A 22,281-nucleotide genomic window follows, 5' to 3' on the forward strand; every position below is an offset into this window, starting at 1 on the left:
CTGCTCCTCGTCCTTCTTCTTCTGCTGCTGCTGCTGCTGTCTTTCTCTTTCTATCTCTCATTTCATTCCATGATATGCTCCTGTTGTAACGTGTGATTTCATCACAGATCCCAAAACAATGTAGAACAGCAAGTCACAAGCTATGGTCGAGAACCTCTGAGCCAAAATAAATCACTCCTTTTCACAAGTTGATTATCTCAGATATTTGGTATTTGTTTATAATACCAGGAAGCTGACTATCACCAAGTGAAAATGGTTTTCTACACTTGAAACTCCTCAGGTCACCCAGTAGAAAGGTGTAGAGGCACAATAGCATCAAATTGCCATAAACAACATTCTTAGAAGAGAGAGTCCAACTAACTAGGACTTCTGTAAGGAAGGTTTTGAAGAGCTGGAAAAATCTAACCTACAGAGGAAACCATAGAATATTCATCTGCAAGATGTCATTGCAATGATAGAAAACATTCTAGACACTAGTTTAATACCTACTTGTAACTCACTAAGCCATGAATTAGGTATTAGATTCCCCTTTTGTAGATGAGGAAGACTGGAACCAAGGAGGTCAAATAATTTTGCTGAAGTTGTAAACTGTAACAGAATCAGGATTACCGTAGGCCCCCTTCTAAAGTTATGCTCTTAATTGATACTCTCTGGGGCAAGGTGTGGCTTTTAGGGGTGAGAATGAGAGAAAAATGGAATAGCATACCTTCAGTTGACTGGAGAGATTTGTGTGCAGTAGCAGAAAGTTAGGAAGTGAATAGAAATGATGCATTCAGGGTGAGCCAGTTGCTTTTGCAGAGAAGTCTTGAGGTCCCCTTTCCTTCAGAAGTTACCCATACAAGCACTGAAATGTGGGCCTTCCTCCAGCTCATATCATGGGAAATTTGCTAAAGTCAAACAATATAATACAGTCCAGGACTATCTATTATTAATGGTAATACCAATAATCAATAAAAGCAATCATACTCAAAGTCTGCATGTCCTAAGACCACTCTTTCTTGTGAGTTATTAAAATCATTTCAACTCTTAGATATTAAATGTCACGCAGAAAATAACCTCCTGCAAAATGTTGGGTTCATCATATTTTAAGAATTAATATTATAGGTCATTTTAATCAGTTTCTGATATATGCAGTTTTCAGAAAGCACTTCAGGGAAGAGGATAGTAGTCAATGACGGATAATGACAAGAATATGAACTATATTCTTCATATACACATTGGAACCAGAGCATTACTGAACTACTTTGCCATCTTAAGTATTTAGGAAGCTTTAAATAAAAAATAAATTTGCCTATTTCACTGAAATGGAGTGTTCTTTTTCTTTCATGTGTGAAACTTCAGACTTATTAATTTCATGGCTATATTTTAAAATGAGAGCCAGTACTGGCTAGATAACTGCATGATGAGTGTCTTAAAATTTCACAAAAGGGCACTAAATTTTTCACAGTATTTGTGTTTCATTCTCAGTGTAATAAAAATATGCCACTCTTTTAATAATGAATAATAGATTCTCAGTTTGATTTACATGCATGGATTAAATGTCCTGTTTGAAAAGTTGCTCTTTTATTCATATCTGATTTCCTTTCAGTAAAACAAAAATAGTGCCCATCTACTACTATAGTGATAATACCTTGCTGCATGGGCATATAAATATTAACTAGCTTATACCTTGTAAAATTCTATACTATCCATGAAACAATCTAGTATTACAGTGTTCAATGAAGTTTTCTATGGAGTGTCTGAAAAGGTCCATCACAGGCCAAGACATACATGACAATGAGATGAAGGCAGCCAAACTTTCCTCCCGGTCATAAAATAAGCTTATTTCAATTATGCCAGATGTGCTGAGTTTATTTACAAAAGCTTATAGTCTTCATTGTTTCTCTTCTGTAGGGAAATAAAGAAGACAATTTATTATCACCAGTTCCTTATGAGCCCTTGGGTATAAAGGCTGGGAGGCTCTTCAATCTGCTAAAACTCCAAAAATCAAGGTGTTGCCCATATTCATTTCTCTTGAGGTCTCTCTCCGTAGCTCATAAGTGGCTCCCAGAAGCCATTTCACAGCCTTTCCTCTGTGACTGTTATTGTCCTCCTTGCTTTGGGCTCACTTTAGAAGGAAAAGAAAGAAAGAAAAGTAAAAACACTAGTCACCATTCTGGTGACTTATTTTATTTCAGTTCATTTTGGAGTCACTGGCCCACTGTCTCCACCCGCATGCACTGAGTGACTGGAGCTCACATTGCAGCATCAGTATTGTGGGATTCCACAAGAGGATCCATAACAATCTTTGATTGATCTACTTCCATCTCCCACACCTACCTTTTTATAGACACTAGAATAACTAACGATAAGGTATTTACTTGAGACCCAAATACATTTTGGAGATTCAAAGCTGAATCTAGAAATGAACTTATTTTTTAAAAATTTTTCCTTCAAAACATACAAAGTTCAGTTAATGGAACGCTACACAAACCCTTGTCCTTGAAGGAAAGTGTCCTGATTTTTTTTCAATTTTTCTAGAACTCAATGTATTTTGTATGCAGTGGCTCAATAAGTTTTTCAGCTATTTGTTGCTATATGTCAAACTACTTCCCAATTTAGTGGCTGGAAACAATTATGTTTAGTATATTTCCCAAATTCAGTCACTTCTCTGTGGAGATCCACCTACTCTATCTACATGCTATTGATGGAGGCCACTTGACATAGCTCTTCAGCTATTGGCTGAAAGGATCCAATCTTCACCCCTATGCCCCACTTGTTGGCAAAGGTAATGAAAGGCCTGAGGAGGCTGAGACCTCTCCTTTTTTCTGTAGTGACAGAGCCTTGCTTTCCTGTTTCTCCCGCTGGGCAGTTGGATTCTTTTTCACCCAGGACTCTAAGAGTAAGATTTCCAACTAGACAAAAAAAAAAATTGAAGTTGCTAGTTCCTTATGATACAGGTCAAGAACATGGAGAAGCCAGATTTTGAGAGGCTAACTTTTGGAGTCTTTATTAAAAGGCCGGCCACTGCATGGTGGACACCTGGCTCAAAGACCAGTAGCCAGCGAATACACTTAACACTGTTAGGAAACGAAGCCATGAAGGCAAGGAGGAAAGACAGAACAAAAACTATACCAACAAACCAATTCAGCTTCAATGGAGAGCTAAATTGGGACACCAAATTAGGAGAACCAGGAGTTAGGAGACAGGACACAAACACGGAAACACGTGGCATGGCATAATGGCACCTGAGCTGGTTAGGCCTAAAATAGGGTCACATCAGGGGCAGGGTCACAGGAACCTCCCAGTCCCAGGCACTGGACTGACAGGTTTAGTAACCTATCAGCCAAGTCCTCCCCGAGCCCACCTCCAGCTTCTAGGGAGTCACTGTATTGACCTATCACCTCTCCCCTCCTCCCCCAGTGAAAACAAGATATGAACATACTCGGGTACAAACTCAGGTACCAGCAGAATTAGCCATCTGAGGAAGATAGGCCTCAACCTTACATAAGGGGAAATCTTAAAGACTCTCAGAGGCAGGTGATTCAAGGCATTTAGGGAGGTAATCAAGACAGAATCAGAGCATTTTCTGAAACAAAGCCCTTCTAGCTCACCTTGAGATAGGCATCTGCCTTCAATGAAGGTACCTCTAGGCTTTCCAACATTGGGTATAGAACTCCCTCCACCCAGCAAGAGGCACAAGGGTGGCTGTAAGACATCACTTAGACTCAGCCTCCTTAGCTCACTTACAGCCTGAATTTACACCCAAAACTGAGACAGCACAATTCCCATCAAATTCCATTGGTCAGTTACTCACAGACTCCCCTCAGATTCAAGAGGAAAAAACATACATGTCACCCTTTAGTGGGAATAATAGCAAAGATTGTTTAATCTACTCTAGTAAGGTACTGGTAACTAAATGAATGAATAAAATATGAAAAATATAATACAAATAAAATATAGTTACAAATAAATACAGTACAAATAAAAAATATAGTACAAATAAAAAAGTATAGTACAAATAAAACTACTCTATTTCATCATGTATATTGCAATTACCTCTGATTAGCCCAGCAACTTACATCTGAACCAATACCAAATCCAAAAAATTTTTTCAATAACCCAAGCTAGCTAATGTCAGTTCAAGAATACTACTTTCCTTCTAGCTTTCATATCTCTTGATTCTTCTATGATACACATTTTTAATGTATTAGTGGTTCTTTATTTATTTGCTACTTCTTATTTACTACTGTGGGAGAATGAAAGTTTGTATACTCCCCAAATTTATATGTTGAAACAAAAGGCTCTCTTTGTAAAAATTTTGAAATGTATATTATTCCCTTTGACCAAAGAGAAAACCTTGCCTGTTCAGAAAAAGAGATGTTGAAGGCTGTCACTTCTATCCTTGATCTGTTCTTAGAGGTCATTGTTTTTGTATCGACTTCCTTTATGGACTGTTATTCAAAATACTACCCATACAATGACATCAGCTTATTTCCTCTATAAGAGATCCTGAAGATTTCCACAAGATTTTAAGCAAAATCTTTTTTATTTGTTGGGGGGCGCTTTAAACTGGTTCACACACTGACATGTGATCCTCAAAACCAGATGTGCTTATCAAATAAAATGGGGTTAAGTACCATCAAAATCAAGTCATATTTTTCTTTTGGCCAGCGCAGACACTCAATCCAAGAACTGGTTTCATTTTCTTTGTGGTGTGGGGTAATGTAAAAGAAATGAAATATGTAACCCTAAATTGAAGGAAACCATGGTCTTAATGGAATCATTAGAGAAATTGTTCCAGAATGCTACATCCTTCCAGAAATAATAACCCTGTAATGTCAGCAAATTCGGAGTCAGCACGGGTTACCTGCTCTATACAGAGGGCTCTGGTCATATTCATTCGATCTGCCCGAGGCTTAGCCAAACTTGAGTACGTGACCTTTAAGAATTTTTTAAAATTCATTAATCAATGTTCTTTGCCTGAATTTTGCTGGTTTTGCTTCTTTAACCTATTAGTTGTGTCCCTATTTTAAGTTGGCCAATGAAAAGTCTGTACCCAATGAAAATGAGAATTGCAAGCATAACAGTTCTAGCTAATAATTAACAGAAGGTTCTTTCAGCTCAGGTACCATTGCCAAAGTTCAATCAAGATAGTTTTAAATGTCACCAAAAGAATGATAATGCAAGATAAAGTGATAAGAAACTAATGGTCACCACTCTTAATTCAGATCTGACTTTACATTTCTCAGGATGACTAACACATCTTGCCTTTCAGTCTTATAAAAAGCCTTGACACTGCATTTATTTATTCACATTAATGTATTAGACACTAAACCCAACTGAAGAAATTGCAAAATTCTTCACCAAACTTTCAAAGAATCAGCACAATATTCCCACACTGGTCTCCTAATGTTTTTTTTCCCCTGCTGGTGACAGTTTTAATAACTTTGTATTGCTAATTTAAAACAAGATACATTGTCACATGTAATAACTAAATGGTTTAATGACTTAAGGCAATTCATATATTGTGGTTCCTGAATGGTGTACCTGTCTTACGGCTGCCCAAGTCCAACTTTAAATTTTTATTGAGCTAATTAATTGGAGAGACAATTATTTAATTACATAAACAGGATCATTTTGAATTTCTATTGAGTGAATTAGTTGGAAAAACAATCATTCAATTATACAAATATGATCATTTGATCTTTCTCTTGCTGTCTAAATGCTCCAAAGCACTTAGTACTTTACTAAAAATGAACGGGGGGGAGGGAAGCTTATGTTTAATATTCCCTTTAAATGAACAGAAAAAGCAATTTGTTCAATATTCCCTTATAAAGTCATAGAACATGCCAAATAAGAATACTTCAAGGAAATAATACAAAAATATCATTTGTTTTTGCTTCTTGTTCCTGAAAGATATTCTTTGTTAGTCCTTTTAGCAGTGTTCTAGTAAGGACATATATGTTAAGAAGTGAACTGTATCTCCCAAAAGGAAATATATTGAAATTCTAACCTCTTTCATCTCAGAATGTGACCCTACTTGAAAACAGGATCGTTTACGACTTAACCAAAGTAAGATGAGGTCATTAGAGTGGACCTTGTAAAGACAGTTTTCCTTATATAAAAGGAAATTTGGACACACAGACAGACATGCACTAGGGACAAGGATGTGATGACATACAAGGAGAATGTCACATGACTCTGATAATTAGACAGCTGCTTAGACAGGCGGAGGAGACCCGGGGCCTGCCCGCACCCAGGTGAAAGGCATAAAACCCTAAAGCTTTCAGAGGAGAAAGACCTGTCTGTATTTCAATCCCAGGCTTCTTTTCTTTACAACTGTGAGACTACACATCCTGTTGTTTTTAGCCCACTGATTTTGCCTTGGGAAACAGCACTGTTTGCCCTGGCAAACGAATGGAATATTCTTAGTCAAAAATGGTTCATTTGCAACACCTCTGATCTGATAGGAGGTAAAGAAAGTACTATTTTCATTCATTTCTCTCTCATAATTTTGTGTCAATCTCTGTTGTGTAAGGTTTTAACACAATGTGTCCATATGGCTTGATCTTACTTTGTCCTGTTTAGAGTTTCTATTTCTCTCCTCTGTGCATTCAGACCCTTCAGGGAAAATTAATGGCTGTTATTTCTTCATGTAAAACCTCTTCTTCTCATTCTCTGCCTTTCTAGAAATTGCAGATGTCTTCCCTTCAATATCTGCAAGTCACCTCATATTTTCCCTCTTAGTGCTGCAGTCTAGAAAATTACATCTGGTCTGGCTTCTATATCACCCTCTTTTTGTTCAGTTTTAATCTTCTCAATAATGTATCTCTTGATTTTTTTTAATGTTAACCTCTGTACTTTTTACATTCTATGATTTTTACTGTAGATTATCAGAAGAAATGCAATTTTAAAAGAAGAGCTTAAAACCTGTCTCTTGTCTATACTTACTTGATAGATATTTTTACTTTATAGGCTACAATTTCTGTCAAGTCTATCTCATTTGGACAAATTTTGACAACCCTAACTTTATTCAGAATACTCCATTACTCTATATTGAATGGGTCCAATACCTCATCTCCTAAATGGTTGTTAAAATAGAAATGTTAAAATCAACAAAATTGATCATCTGTTCTACTTCCTCCCAGGAATTTCTTCTTTGTTTCTGGTACCCAAAGATCTCTTTCATTATTAAAAATATATATGCATATATGTATAAGTATGGTTTTTATTCAGTTCAACCTAGCATTTCTCATTGTTAAAAGAACAAATTCCTTAAAATGAAATATAACTTTTAGCCTCCAGTTTTGGCAGGATGGTAAAACTCAGGTTACCTAAATATTCCCCCAGTTTATCATCCTGCCAGAACCAAAGGCTCCAAAGGTACATTCTTTTCCATGTTTTCTTCCAAAGATCTAAACTTACTGGCTGTTAACAAAAAAAAGATCCACCAAGAAGATAATAGTTATATTTGAAATATTTTTCAGTATCTCCACTAAAGAATTATTCCAAATCTTTCAAGAAAGGTAATCAAAACTGAGTGTAGGTTTGGAGTCCATAGATGAATTTGACTTAACATGATTCTTATAGTAACTGAGTCAGGAAGTTGGTAGTGCATAAGACAGATTTGTCTGCTATCTCATCATATTTGACCATTTCTACCTCATAATACAAATAGATCATGCTAAGACAAGGAATTATTTGGAACAAGAATGAAGAGCAAGTACCTGGAAGTAGAAGTGGGAATAGTTAGAGTGAGCCATCATTGGAGGCACACATACATCTACTGTCTCTCTCAGAGCCTTTACAAGTAGTCTACTCAATAAACTTTTACTTGTGTCCCCATAGGTCTAGTCTTAAGCCAGAAGATAAGCCAGCCTTATTGCTGGAACTTGATAATTCATCCCCAGGCCCATGAGAAATGAAACTCTACATGTATGTAAAATACATGTTTCCTTCTCATACTTGGTGTTTCTCCAGTAGTTAGGACTTAAAAGAGAAGCAAATGATAATCTCTCCCCACTTAGCATCTGTTTGACTTCTCCTACTTAGAGAAGAATCTGAGATGTGGAGCTGGGAAGGTGGCTCAGTGGTAGAATGCTTCTCTTGCATGCATGAGGACTTGAGTTCAATTCCTTGGTACCACATAATCAGGGGAAAAAACAGAATTGGCACTGTGGTTCAAGTGGTAGAGTGCTAGCCTTGAGCTGAAGAGCTGAAGGACAGTGCCCAGGACCAGAGTTCAGGCCCCACAACCACCACCACCACCAACAACAACAAAAAAGAATCTGAGATGTATTTCAAAGCCTTTTGCTCTATTCTAATCTGGAATTTCAAGGTATTTACAGAAATCACATGGAAAAATACAAGTGTATAGCCTGCACTTTATTTTTATTATTTCTATTACCATAAATTAAGTGTACAAAGGGATTTTATAGTGGTATTTACATATATTTATATAATGTATTTGACCAAATTCACCCCTTCTATTATACTCAAGGAATGATGTCTCAAATGTCCATATATTTATAATATACTCATTTACATATTTTAATGGGTCTGTGAGAGTTCTTTTTATTTCAAAATCTCATTGCCTGAAAATTCAATGTTTTAACTGTCAGTCTCTCCCCAGCTGCCAGCAGAGTGATTGGCAGACAGAATTGTGTGGTTAGCGGAAAAACTTTGTGTTATTGGGTAGAGACCAATGGAATGAGCAATAACACTTTGATTTTGAAAGCAGAAAGCCTCCCATGATTTCACTTGCCTGTCAAATTCTGGATGTCTCAGTGCTTTTCTTGTTCTTATTTTTGTCATGAATTTTGTACTTTCCTTCTACACTGTGAATGTGAAACAGCTTAGTGTATTTCTTTGGGGATCTAGGATTTTACTAGGTGATACCAAGGGATGAATGTAATTCAGTGACATTTTTGTCAGGCTGCTAAAGAGTAAATTTTCCTTGACTGTGGCAGGAGGTAATTAATTTTTTGTTTGTTTGTCTCTGACACATGTAAAGACAATTTGGGGTTGCTATTTCAACTATTCGAAGATATGTTTGTTCTGTTTTGCAGGAATAGAAAATGCATTTGTTGTTGGCAGAATTGCTAGCTTTTGCTTATCCCTGCAGTCAATGTAGTTTTTAATACTGTGATACTATGAGCATTTTACTTTGCAACCTCAATCTGACAGTAATATACCCTTTCCCTGGAGATGATCTTGATGCAACTCTTCAAACTATGATCTTTCCTGACACTTTCTCCACAGTATACTCTGTCAGCTCTCTGCCACTATGATAAAATAACAGAGGCAATTAGTTTATATAGAGGAAATGTTTATTTTAGCTCATAGTTTTGGCTATTCTAATCCAACTTCGGTTGTATCCATTGCTTTTGGACTCTGACAAGATAGCACATCATGGTATGGCATGGCAGAGAAAAATAACCATTATCCTTATGACTTGGGAATCAAAGAGAAAGAGATTGAGTCTCACAGTCCCCAATGACTTAAAGACCTCCCACCAGGCTTCACCTTCTAAGGTTTTACCATCTCCCAGTAGTGCCACCTGGGGCCAAGCCTTTCATACATAGACCACTAGGGGATACTTTATCCAAACAAAAGCACCCAATTTTAATCTTTCTACATGGAATATCCTCTACAGAGGATAAAAATCAATAGACAAGGTTTCTGCACCCAGATTGCCCACTAAATGAATGTTTAAAAAAACCACTTATATCAGCTTTCAATGTAAAACTGTTATTTATAGAGATGGCTTCAAAACCAGCAAGCTCTTCAAAGATTATTTTTTTGTAGCCTACCTCTATGTTCACATTTTTGGGTATTTGATTAAAATGTGCCAAGGGAATAGAATGACGTATTAGTGCTGATTGGATGTATATGTACATATGTATATACATATATATGTATACACAGGGTCAGGTGTGGAAGTTTATGCCTATTATCTTAGCGAATCTGCAAGTAGAGATTGGAGGAATTTCAGTTTGAGGCCAAAGGCCAAGGCTTCATCTCAATCAACAGGCTGAATATGGTGGTTTGTATCTGTGATCTCAATTACACAGGAAGTATAGGTAGCAGGATTGTAGCCCAAGGTTGTCCCTGAACAAAACGTGAAACTCTATTTGAAAGATAACTAAAACAATAACAATGTGGCACAAGTTGTAGAGCACCTGCCTAGCATTATATGTATGTATAAGTACATGCACATGAATAGGGATATGGATATTCACATTTCTTAGCTACTCTCCCATTCTTGAAGTTTTCTCCTACAAATGGTGAGAGGTAAGATTTTAACTCAGGGCCTGAACTATGCCTGATTCCTACTCATACCTGTCCTTCTGAATTGTGCTTCTAGCACTTCTGGCTTCCCAGAGGAAAATCCATCTCCATAAGCAACCTAGACTAACACTCTGCACAAATACCCAAGCTTCTTAATGAGGCCTTTGGGATGACTTCAGGGAGAAAAACTTGTTAACCTCCATTGTTCTCAACCAAAGGTTAATTTGAAAGTTATCTGAAATATAAGCCTTTATCATATTAATTAAAAGAAAAGTCTACTGGGTAAAAATTTATGGGCTTCACTATCAACTGGCCAGCATAATTATTATAATACTAATAAAAAAGAATTTGAATCCTTCCTCTGTATTGACCTATTTCGGTGAACAGGTGCTTGGTCCTTTCTCACATTTTTGTGATAAGCAGGCTTTATTATACCCCTTCTCAAGTGAACCAGAAGACTGTTGGCTCCTGGGTGGATCTTCTTGGCCAAGATCCCCCTCCTCCTTAATCTCTTCCCAGAAATAAATTCTTAAGTTTCTATTTCAAAGGCTTCTTTGGTATCACTGTTGCTATGACTATCAGTTCTCTAAGTTATGTCTGCTGCTGGCAACGAGATAACTTAAGAATAAGTAGAGAAACTGGGAACTGGTAGCTCATGTGTGTAACTCTAGCTACTCAGGAGGCTGAGAGCTAAGGATCATGGTTTAAAGCCAGCCTGGGCAGAAAAGTCCATGAGACTCTTTATCTCTAATTAAGCATCAAAAAAGGCTAGAAGTTGAGCTGTGACTCAAGTGGGAGCACTAGCCTTGAGTATCAAAACTCAGAGACAGCTCCTAGACCCAGAGTTCAAGCCCAGACAGCAATAATAATAATAACAATAAGTGATATTCACTAAATGATCTTTTAGTTCATGGTTTCCAATAAGGACTGTGTTCACTTTTTATTTTTAACCCTTATCTATACTTTCTCTCTCCCTCTCTCTCTCTCCTCCCCCTCTCTCTTTCATTCTCTGCAAAAGCACTGGGGCTTCAACATAGGACCTTGCACCTTGGCTTAGCTTTTTTCACTGAAGGCTGATGTTCTACATCTGGATTTTTCCTAGTTTATTGGATAAGAGTCTCTCAGATTTGTTCACTAGGGCTAGCTTTGAATCAGGAATCAGGACCCTCAGTTCTCAGCCTCCTGAATAGTGAGGATTACAGATATGAGCCACTGGCATGCCAGCTAACCCTCATTAACTTATAAAAATATAATGGTTATTTGGGACCTCCATGGTGTGGTTTTTGTTAATACTGCATTTCTTTCCGTTCTCATAATTCACTATGGAGTTGTTCTTAGCAAAAAAAAATAAAGGTTAATCGATTAAAGTATCCATATGTGTGTATGTCTGTGTGTCTGTGTAAAATACTATGGTGAAACCACTTTGACAGTTTTTATATACTTAAACACAAATGACAGGAACAGAAAATGGATGTTGTTTGGCCATGGATACTAAATGGGAGGGGATAGGCCAACAGAGAAGGCAAAGGAAGGTAAATTGGGTAAAGTACTTTCTTTATATGTAAGAAAACAGAACAATAGAAACTATTGAAGCTGTTTTAAGAAGCAGGTAGAGGAAGATAGGGTGGAAGGCTGGAGTGAGTTTGATTAGTTACACGGTATGCATGCACAGAAATATCACAAGGAAACCATGAACAACTTAATTATATCTGTTAATAAAAAAGTAGCCACTGTCTTCAGGGATCTTAGATATCTGGAAAGTTAAGGTGGTGAAAATTTAAGGCTGAAGATCTGTTTCCTGTTAAGGAAAAGTATTCTCTTCTCATCTATCACCCTGTGAGGTCCATTTGATTCTTACAATTTTCTTTCTTTTTTCTTTTTTTTTTTTTTGCCAGTCTTGGGCTTGAACTCTGGGCCTGGGCACTGTCTCTCAGCTCAAGGTTAGTGCTCTACCACTTGAGCCATAGCGCCATTTCCAGTTTTCTGGTGGTTTATTGGAGGTAAGAGTCTTACAGCCTTTCCTGCCCAGGCTAACTTTGAACTGCAATCCTCAGATCTCAGCCTACTGAGTAGCTGCTCCTGAGCCACAGGTGCCCAACTCTTACAATTTTCTTATAGTGGAATATGCCAGTGTTGCCAGACTCAGAAAGAAAAATGGTTCATGTTTTCTCTCATATGAAGAAGCTAAATTTAAAATACAACTATGCACAATGACATATACAGGCTCTATGCTTTTATACATAAATAAACTGACTAAAGGAAGTTATACTTAGGGTAAGTATCTTAAGATGAAATTCCTCTGAACAACTATTGAACTATTTATCAAAATTAACACCAGGAAGTGCAAACACGTTGGGAGGTGGGCAAAGGAGGGGGAGACACCAGAATAGAAGGAGGCAGTGTGAGAAAATGTGATCATTATATTCAATGTACATTATGTTTTAAAAAATGAACCATGTAATTTGAGTGTAGGAAGGAAAGTAGGGAAATGGGGGAAGAACAAAGGAAGGGGTGATACTGACCAAGAAGCAATGCACTCATAACTTGAGTTATAGAATTGTAACCCCTTTCTAACCTCTTTGTACAACTATTTAATAATAATACTTTAAAAGTAAAAAAAATACATTTTCAATTAAACAAAAAGAAAATACCAGTGTAAATGGCAGTTTTCATGTTTGTAAACAGTCTGAGCTGGGGCCATCACCCACTCCTAGGACTTCTTCAGCCCCCAGTTTTCTTTTCTCTTAGGACAGGAGTTTCAGGGAGTCAGCATCTGCCCAGAACAGATGCTACAGAGAAGCCTGTGCCAGCCCCTCTGCATTCACAGGTGCTAGATGCTGTGAGACCCTTCCTTCCATCCTTCCCAGATCACTCTTCAGCATGACCCACTCCTTCAAAACAGCATTGTCTCTCCCAAACTCCTTCACATGCTCTTCATGATCCCCTCTATCCATCACATACGTTCATAACACTTTCTCCAACTTGTCCTCTGACTTAAAGTCTGGGTCTCACCTGAAATGAGTGGCCATGCCTTCCTACACATACACTTCCTACACATTGCATGTGTTACACATGCAATGCATGTGTCAGAGTTTTGCATTCACAAATCCTAAAGAGGAGAGAACCTTATGAAGAATTCATACTACGTATTCTTGACAAGAAAGGTTGGTATTTCTTTGTTGTTGTTGTTGTTTGTTTGTTTGTGTTTGTGTCAGTACTGGGGCTTGAACTCAGTGTCTTGTGCACTTCCTGAAGGTTGGTGCTCTACTAGTTGACCCACACCTCCACGTTCAGCCTTTTGGTGGTTTGTTGGACTTTAAAGTCTCACAGAGGGGCTGGGAAGGTGGCTCAGTGGTAGAGCGCTTGCCTTGCATGCATGAGGCCCTGGGTTCGATTCCCCAGCACCACATAAGAAAAAATAAATAAATAAAAAAAGTCTCACAGACTTTCCTTGTCCAATCCTCAGTTCTCACATCTCAGCTTCCTGATCAGCTAGAATTTACAGCTGTGAGCTACCAGCAGCACCCAGGGGCATTTCCCTTTGACACAGGACTGAAGGCATACATGCATGGCTCCTAACAGTACACGGTGCATAATGGGTGCTTTGTTGCATTGAGTGAGTGGATGACTGTGTGAAAGAATACACAAATAAAATCCATACGCTAAGTTGGTTATTGAAATGCTGCATGGACAGAGAGGAAGGTAGGCAGGTAGAGAGAGCCAAGAACTACATAAAGAGATGATAATATGTGCATGGATCCGCTTACCACACAAAGGACTTCATGGAAATACAGCCCAACATTGTAGCAGTTCCCATTGTGTTGAACTGAGTGTGTTCTGGTCTTCAGGTGCTCCGTTTGCCACCATGGCAAGACACAGCTCCCCGGTTGGCACAGTAGAGACATTCTGAGAAAGTCAGAGCCTTGAGAAGCCTTGTCCTTCAGACCCCGAGTGCATTTGATCTGTATTTGAAGGGTCTGGGGCAACTAAGACTGCTCAATCTACACAAAAGGGGGAGTTCTTGAATTACACAGGAACTGGGTAAAACCACACAATTAGCAACAACAGGTTTCTCAGAAAGAAAAAAGCAGACAATTATTTTACTCAACCTGTAATTGTCAGGTATTAGCAGGGAGAACCGTTGAGGACACACGGTATGTAATTAAAAGGCCAAAAGGCAATTCTCCTGAGGATGGGAAGGAAAGTTTGGCCAATTTTTTTGAAACATGGTATGCTAATGAGCTGTGACATCAGGAACCATTCATTTAGTATAATAAGATAGAACTAACAGGAAATCAACACTTCTAAAACCACACAGCATACCTCTGAAGATATTAGGGGTTGGTAAGATAAACCTAGGTGCTAAACTTCACACGGGAAACTTGACAGATGATAACCTGTCCAACAATAATCACAGACACTAATGTCACACCAATAAGTGCAAAGCAGAGCGGGTCAGACTAACACCTCAGCTGATCAAAATATAGGAGCTAATATTATATACTTCACCCTGAAACTTAGCACAAATTGTATGCAACTGAGGGGTGTGACTTAACATTATTTTACATTTTCATTAGCATTAATTAGTTGTCCCAGAAGGATTTTGTTTTGGTTTGTCTCTGTATATGTACAAGGGATCTTCATCAGACTTAGGCCCTCTATCACACTCTCTCCTCAAACCAGTCTCTATTCTTCTATTTTTCACACATATACATAAAATACTGGGCCCATATTCATTCTCTCTGTTCACTCTTCCCTCCCCCACTAGTACCTCCAGCCCTGGCAGAACCTGTTTTCTATTACTGTCCATTGTATAGGATATATATACATAAATATATTTACATAGGTATATGAGTATATATACACATATACACATATATATGATATATGCCTATATATACATGTATATATCCTATGTATATGATATGCATATATGTATATGTATATATATTTGAATGTTACATATATGTGTTACATATATGTTTATCTTTTTTTTCTTTGTCGGTTGTGGGGCTCGAACTCGAGACTTGGGAGCTGTCCCTGAGCTTCTTTTGCTCAAGACTAGCACTCTACCACTTTGAGCCACAGCTCCACTTCCTGTTTGGGAGTGGTTCACTAGAGATAAGAGTCTCACAGGGATTTTTCTGCCTGGGCTGGCTTCAAACTGAGATCTTCAGATCTTAGCCTCTTGAGTAACTAGGATAACAGGCATAAGCCAATGGAGCCTTTATCTTTCCAGTCTGGCATCTACATATGAGAGGAAATGTGATCATTATCCTTCAGAACCTGACTGAAGCATGCTGATCTCCAGTTCCATCCATTTCCCTGCCAACGACATAATTTCATTGCTCTTTATGACTAACTAGTACACATGTGACTTAACATTTTACAACATATTTGAACTCCCTGTTTATCCACAGTAAGGGAAGCAAGCCAACTTCATTTTCAATAAGTGCCATAAAGTGTATACAAATCAGTGATTTTCAATTAATTATTATTTCATTAAACAAATATTAAACCAAGATTACTAATAGCCCAAATGGCATCAAATCATGATCCTATACTCAGACATGTTAACTTGTTATGTTGTGTTCAGAATAATTTGACCTTAAAGAGTTCTCTGACACATTGTACTTTAATGAAAAAAAATGTCATTTGCTGGGACCAAGTTACTTTCTTGCCATTCAAGTTAATCTGCAGAAAGGATTTCTTAATCCTGCTTGGACTTTATCTTTAAATAAAGATAATATACATAATATCTATATTTCCATATAGATTGTATGCTTCTAGAATTAAATCACCATTAAATAAGCATTGGAAGTTGTTCCGTTTCTTTTGTTTACTCATATAAGTCATACTTAAAAATGAATCAAAATAACGATTATTTTTCATTTAATTAGAAAGTCTTAATTAACAACAAAGATTTAACCTTAATATTTTGGCTTCCAAAAATATTTTAAAAATTATCTCCCTGTGAATAAATAAGACAATCTTTTTAAACCTCAAGGCAGGATTACTGATGCAGGCAGACAGAGTTATTAAACACATTCTAAATTAAACGCCTCTATGAATTTTATACTGAAATATATTGTGATAGTTTTTGCATGCCAAATGTGACATTTTGTGTTTTAGATTCATCTTCTGTAGTAATTTTGGAAATGTCAGACAAACAAAGATTTTGTCATTTACCAATGGAATTACTATGCATGGCTGCTTCACCATCTTTTTGCTGGCTCTTGTGGTTGTTTCAAGTCAGCAAGCCATAAAAAATCTTTATCTCTCTGAAACACAGCAATTTGGAAGATAATCGAATGGTGACTAGGGGCAGAAATGCCAGGCTGAGGAATTACACCACAATCTCTCTTGCATTTACAACCTTCCTCAAAGCGTGTGTCAGATGAGTAGGAGATGCAGATAGAAGATTCATCAACTCTCAAACCTTGTCTCATTTGCATGGCAACAGGCCCTGTCTCACTGTACAACAGGGACTGAGTTTCTCTCACTGACTTCCTGTTTTAAGGAATTCTCCAGGCTTTGCCATTGAGAGATACTAGCCTCAAAGTCTCATTAAAAAAAAACGCGCATCAAGACCTATTAAACTGTTTCTCTCATCTGTACTATTAGAGATAAAGTACAAGAGGCAAGTAGATCTACACAGTCAATCTCCTCATTTCACATGTTGCACGAGGGGAAAAAAAGTTAGTTCTAAGAGCTCACCTGGCAGCAAGATCCTGCTGCTCCCCTGGAATCCTTAGTTACTTGTGTGAGAGACCCGGATTTGGTGGCACACCCCTTTTTGCCAACAGTTAAGTCTTCAATCAATGTTGGACATGGAGTTCTGCAATGATGAAGAAGCAAGACAGAAAAACGAAAATAGGTCCTTTTTAAAAAGAGAGAGAGAGAGAAGTTTGTCTTTGGAATCACAATACAATTTGATGTTTTCCTTCAACATTTTGTCAGATTAACTAGCAATTAAATAAACACCACATTACAGGTGCTGCAGCTGATTAAAGTCAGAGAGGAAGTGGCTTTTGAAGTCTGGCCTCATAAAATATAAGACTCACTTTATTTACTACTGATCTCCCAGCAATTAAAATGTCATGTTGTCAAAATTGCCAAGAGATCAAATACAGCCGTCTTTATATAGCTGTGAGAGACTGGCTCCAAGAACCCCCCATGGGCAGCCAAATCTACACATGCTCAAGTCATCTACATAAGAGTATAGTGTTCGCATCTAGCCTATCCATATCCTTCTGTGTACTTTAAATCATTGTAATATGACATAATCATTAATTCTTAATCGTTATTATATAGTATATTCTTATGGTTACTAATTTTAACAGTTGTTTCACTATACTGTCCATCCATCACAGACCTTGCTACAGTTTTGATCTACGACTGGTTTATTCAATATATACATATATAAAGGGCTGACAGTATTTGATAAGACTTGTAATAACTTGATTTTTTATTTAGTCCCCCTTCAATCTTACCAATTGTTCAAGAAACTTGGAAATGAAATTTAAGTGAATAGCTATTATACAACATTAACTTTTTTTTTGTTGGTTGGTCATAGGGCTTAAACTCAAAGCCTGGGCACTATCTCTGAGTTCTTTTGCTCACGGCTAGCACTCTACCACTTTGAGCCACAGCATAACTTCTGATTTTCTGGTGGTTAATTGGATATAAGAGTCACTCAGGGACTTTTCAGCCTGGGTTGACTTCAAACTGTGATCCTCAGATCTCAGCCTCTTGAGTAACTAGGATTATAAGCATGAATCACTGGTCCCCAGCAATTTTTTTCTTTAATGCCACTTTCCAGAGGTGAATTTTCTTCTCAAACTTTGAGGGGGGTAGGGAGAGGGGGAGTGAGGGGGGAAGGGAAGGGATAGTAGGAGAAAAACAAAGGAGGGGGTAACAATGTTCAACAAGAAATGTACTCATTACTTCACTCATGTAACTGCAACTCCTCTGTATGGCATCTTTACAATAAAATAAAATTTGAAAAATATTTACCTTAAAAAATGTTCCTTGATTCCTTTCCTCTTGTTATTAATATTCACTCACTTTATTTTGTGCTTATTGTTAACTTTTTTCCTTGTTATCAGATACTGGCATATTTTCCTGCTTTACCAAATCCATTATTCTAAAAAGGATCCTATCACTTCTCTTGATTTACTGGGCAAGGCCATCAGTTACAATAGCTGTGCCTCACTGGAGGAGAAGCCTTTTGGAATCTCATTGCTGATTTACTTTCCTATGATACAACTGATTTCCTTTAATCTCATTAGAGCTACATTGATACAAGGGTTCATAAGGACACCCATTTGCTGGCAATTCAATTTAAAATTAAATACACTTTGTTGTAAATTGTATTACTTTTAAACTACTGTATCCATTGTCTTTAATGACCCTATTATGCAGTTATGAAGGTAAACAGATTTCTTGAATAAACATCAAGTATATTCTGTTGACCACAGTGAGATGATATGCTCAGCCTCTTTCTGTATTCTCTCGGCAAGAATTGTAAGGCACTCAGAAATATGTTTAAAAAAATTAATCTAGGTAATTATACACTACATTCATAATTACAATCTGAAAGAAGAGGGAAAAAAAAAGAAAAGAAAACACAGTTCCCGGTTACAATCCTACTTTTTTTTTTGTAATTAAAGGTTTTCTAAAAATAACTTCCTTAAATTTAAAAGGAATACAATGGTTATCAAAAGAGTAAGGCACTTGGGACCTAAATAACATCTAGTAATTTGAGTTCTTTTAAAGTAATTGCATTCTAGGTCATGAGACAGGGCTGACATTAGATCATATCTACCTTCGGTCTCAAGGTCATCTCATCTTCCTCGTTCTCCCTAATACAGTGCACTTGTTAATTTCATGTTATATTAACCCACCAAGGGTTGGTTATTGAACTCGTCCCTTATACATGGCCTCATGTTGAACAGAACATGTGCCCGTCCTGTGTACTTGAAGACTCTTCCCATGACTTATAATACCTAATACAAAGCAAATGTTCTAGAAATAGTTGTTATACTGTATTGCTCAAGGGAAGGACAAGAAAAAAGCTGTACATGTGCAGTACAGATATAAGACTTTCTTTGAAATACCTTTCTAACCAAGATTTATTGAGTCATGAGTATGAAAGGCACAGAACTAGCTGCATTGGCATTTTACTTTTCTTGTTGTTGCTTTGTTTTGTTGTCAGTGATGCATCTTGAACTCAGGGCCTGGGAGCTGTCCCTGAGTTCTTTCATTCAAGGCTACGACTCTACCACTTTGAGCCACAGAGCCACTTCTGGTTTTCTGGTGGTTAATCAGAGATAAGAGTCTCATAGACTTTTCTGCCTGGGCTGGCTTCAAACCACCATCCTCAGATCTCAGCCTCCTAAGTACCTAGGATTATAGGTGTGAGCCACGAGCACCCAGCTTAGATGCAGGTTTTGTATGTTTTAAAAAGATGTGTTGGTAACTTATAAAAAGTGTTCCCATGGGAAGATTTCTTTGGGTCTGGCTTACTTCACTTAGTATGATTTTTTTCAAGTCTCTATTTCCAAACAAATGGGGTGGTGTCATTCTTTCTGATGGAAGCATAGAATTCCATTATACACACACACACACACACACACACACACACACACACACACATATATATATTTCACATTTTCTTAATCCATTTATCTACTGAGGGGCATTTGGGTTGGTTCCATATCTTAGCTATGGTGAATAATGCTGTGATAAACATAGTTGTGCTGGTAGCTTTAGTATGTCCTTGTTTGTGATCATTTGGGTAAATGACCAGAAGTGGGATTGCTGGGTCGTAGGGGAGCTCTACTTTAGTATACATCTAGGATAATCTTATCAAATGAGCAGAAGAGCTCAAAAGCTATGTATATATATATGACTATACATGATAATGTCAAGTGAAATGAACCCCAAGATATGGACACAAGAGGTTTTTTTGTTGGTATTTTTAATGTACTATATGCTTTTGTTGCTTCTTTTGAATATTTCTTCCCCTATGGTATATCCCTTGTTGTCACTGTATTTGATTTTGGTACCCTGAATCTTGTATATACATTTATCTAATTTGGGAAGGGGAAGGGGAATAATAAAATGCTGAAACAAGAACACAGGTTGACACATTGTAACAATGATACTCACAAAACACTATGTTGGAAATGAACACTACAACTTCAGGGGTGGGGGAGGAATGAGGGAGGTGGGGGAAGAAAGGGATAGTAAGAGAAAAACAAAGGAGGGATAACAATGCTGGACAAGAAATGTACTCATTACCTTATTCATGTAACTGTAACCCCTCTGTACAACATCTTTACAATAAAATGAAATTTTACAAAATCTTCCCAATGGCCTGCAGTCCAGACAAAGCATCCATGAACAAATTGACCTCTATTCTTCATAGTCGGTAGTTGCATTTTTTAATACACAACAAAACTAACTCTGTAAACATGTATACCCTTCAGTTTCTACTCTGTGTATTATAGGCATTTTTCCTACCACCTAATTTTTAGGTATTGCCTAGAGTTTCATTCTCAAAGCCAACCATAATCTACTTCAATGAACCTTTTATTGTTGGATATTGAAATTGGTTCCTATTGTTCACTATGTTGCATTAGCCTTTCACTGGCTCTCTCATCTACACAGTCTTGAAGACCTCTCTGACCATTTCCAGTCTTCTCGTTAGAAGCTCTGGCCTGGGGAAGGATGCTATTCTACCCCGCACTGTTGTCAAGCTACATGTTGAAATGATGCTTTCGTGACGGAGGACCCTGTCTGCAAGGACTCTTCTGTCAGATACTAAATAGTCCTCACAGGCAGGCAGGTCCCACTGGAGTGGACGTCTTATCGGCATGCTAAATGCAGTTGCAGTTATAGAAAAGGGCATAAAGAAGCTTTAGGGTTTACAGAAAGTTATCTTGGTCCCACCATTGCTGACATTTTGAATCAGATACTTGTTTGTTTCAGAGCCTGTCCTGTGACTTGGATATCATTTAGAAGAATTTCATCCTACACTCACTAAATAACACCACCATCCCATTTAATCCCAGCTAGGACAATCAAAAAGGTCACCAGCTATCACCAAGCATCCCATGTGGACAATATTGACCACTTTTGAGAGACACTGGTTTTCTTAGTATGAAATGGCATTTACCAAGTAGTAAGCATGCACAGAGTGAGTCACTCAAACACATTGTATTTTGTTTGTTATTGTGCAAGCATCAGGGCTTGAACTTAAGAACTGGCACTTGTGTCATTCTTCTCTGGCTATGTCCACTCATAAGTGGCACTCTACCACTTGAACCCCACCTCCACTTCTGGCTGCTAGTTACTTGGAAACAAGAGTCTAGTCTCTTAGACTTGTCTTCCTGGACTGGTTCACAACCTTGATCCTCTGATTTCAGCCTCCTAATTAACTAGGATTACAGTTGTGAGCCACCAGCACTCTGCCACCTTGTATTTTTTTTTATCTCATTCAACCTGCCCTTGTAGCAGTCCAACAAAGTACGAGCATTTCTGATTAACTGAGGAGCAACTGATGCTAAAGAATGTTGACTAGGGGCTGGGAAGTTGGCTCAGTGGTAGAGCGCTTGCCTTGCATGCCTGAGACCCTGGGTTCGATTCCTCAGTACCACATAAGCAAAAAGAAAAAAGCCGGAAGTGGCGCTGTGGCTCAAGTGGTAGAGCGCTAGCCTTGAACTGAAGAGCTGAGGGACAGCGCCCAGGCCCAGCGTTCAGGCCCCACGACCGGACCCAAAAAAAAAAAAAAACAAAGAATGTTTACTAGTCACATGGGAAGGATAATTTTTATATGTTTTTTATTGTAAAAATACTGTACAGAGGGGTTACATGAGTAAGGTAAAGAGTACATTTCCTATTAAGCATTGCTACCTCATCCTTTGTTTTTCCCCTACCATCCCTTCCCACCCCACCTCCCCAACTCCTCCCTTCCCCCTCCCCTGCCCCGAAGTTGTAAAGTTC

General features: G+C 37.9%; 1 protein-coding gene across 1 annotated transcript in view; it reads right to left on the reverse strand.

The window, feature by feature from the left end:
* Ofcc1 (orofacial cleft 1 candidate 1) overlaps positions 1 to 22,281 on the reverse strand; it is a 262,066-nt gene that overhangs the window by 186,014 nt on the left and 53,771 nt on the right. Inside the window, 2 exon segments of the mRNA XM_013016629.1 lie at positions 14,040 to 14,249; positions 16,990 to 17,110. Of these exon segments, the coding sequence (XP_012872083.1) occupies positions 14,040 to 14,249; positions 16,990 to 17,110 (331 nt within the window).

The sequence above is a fragment of the Dipodomys ordii genome, unplaced genomic scaffold (genome assembly GCF_000151885.1).
Source record: "Dipodomys ordii isolate 6190 unplaced genomic scaffold, Dord_2.0 Scaffold32, whole genome shotgun sequence".
Taxonomy (NCBI): domain Eukaryota; kingdom Metazoa; phylum Chordata; class Mammalia; order Rodentia; family Heteromyidae; genus Dipodomys; species Dipodomys ordii.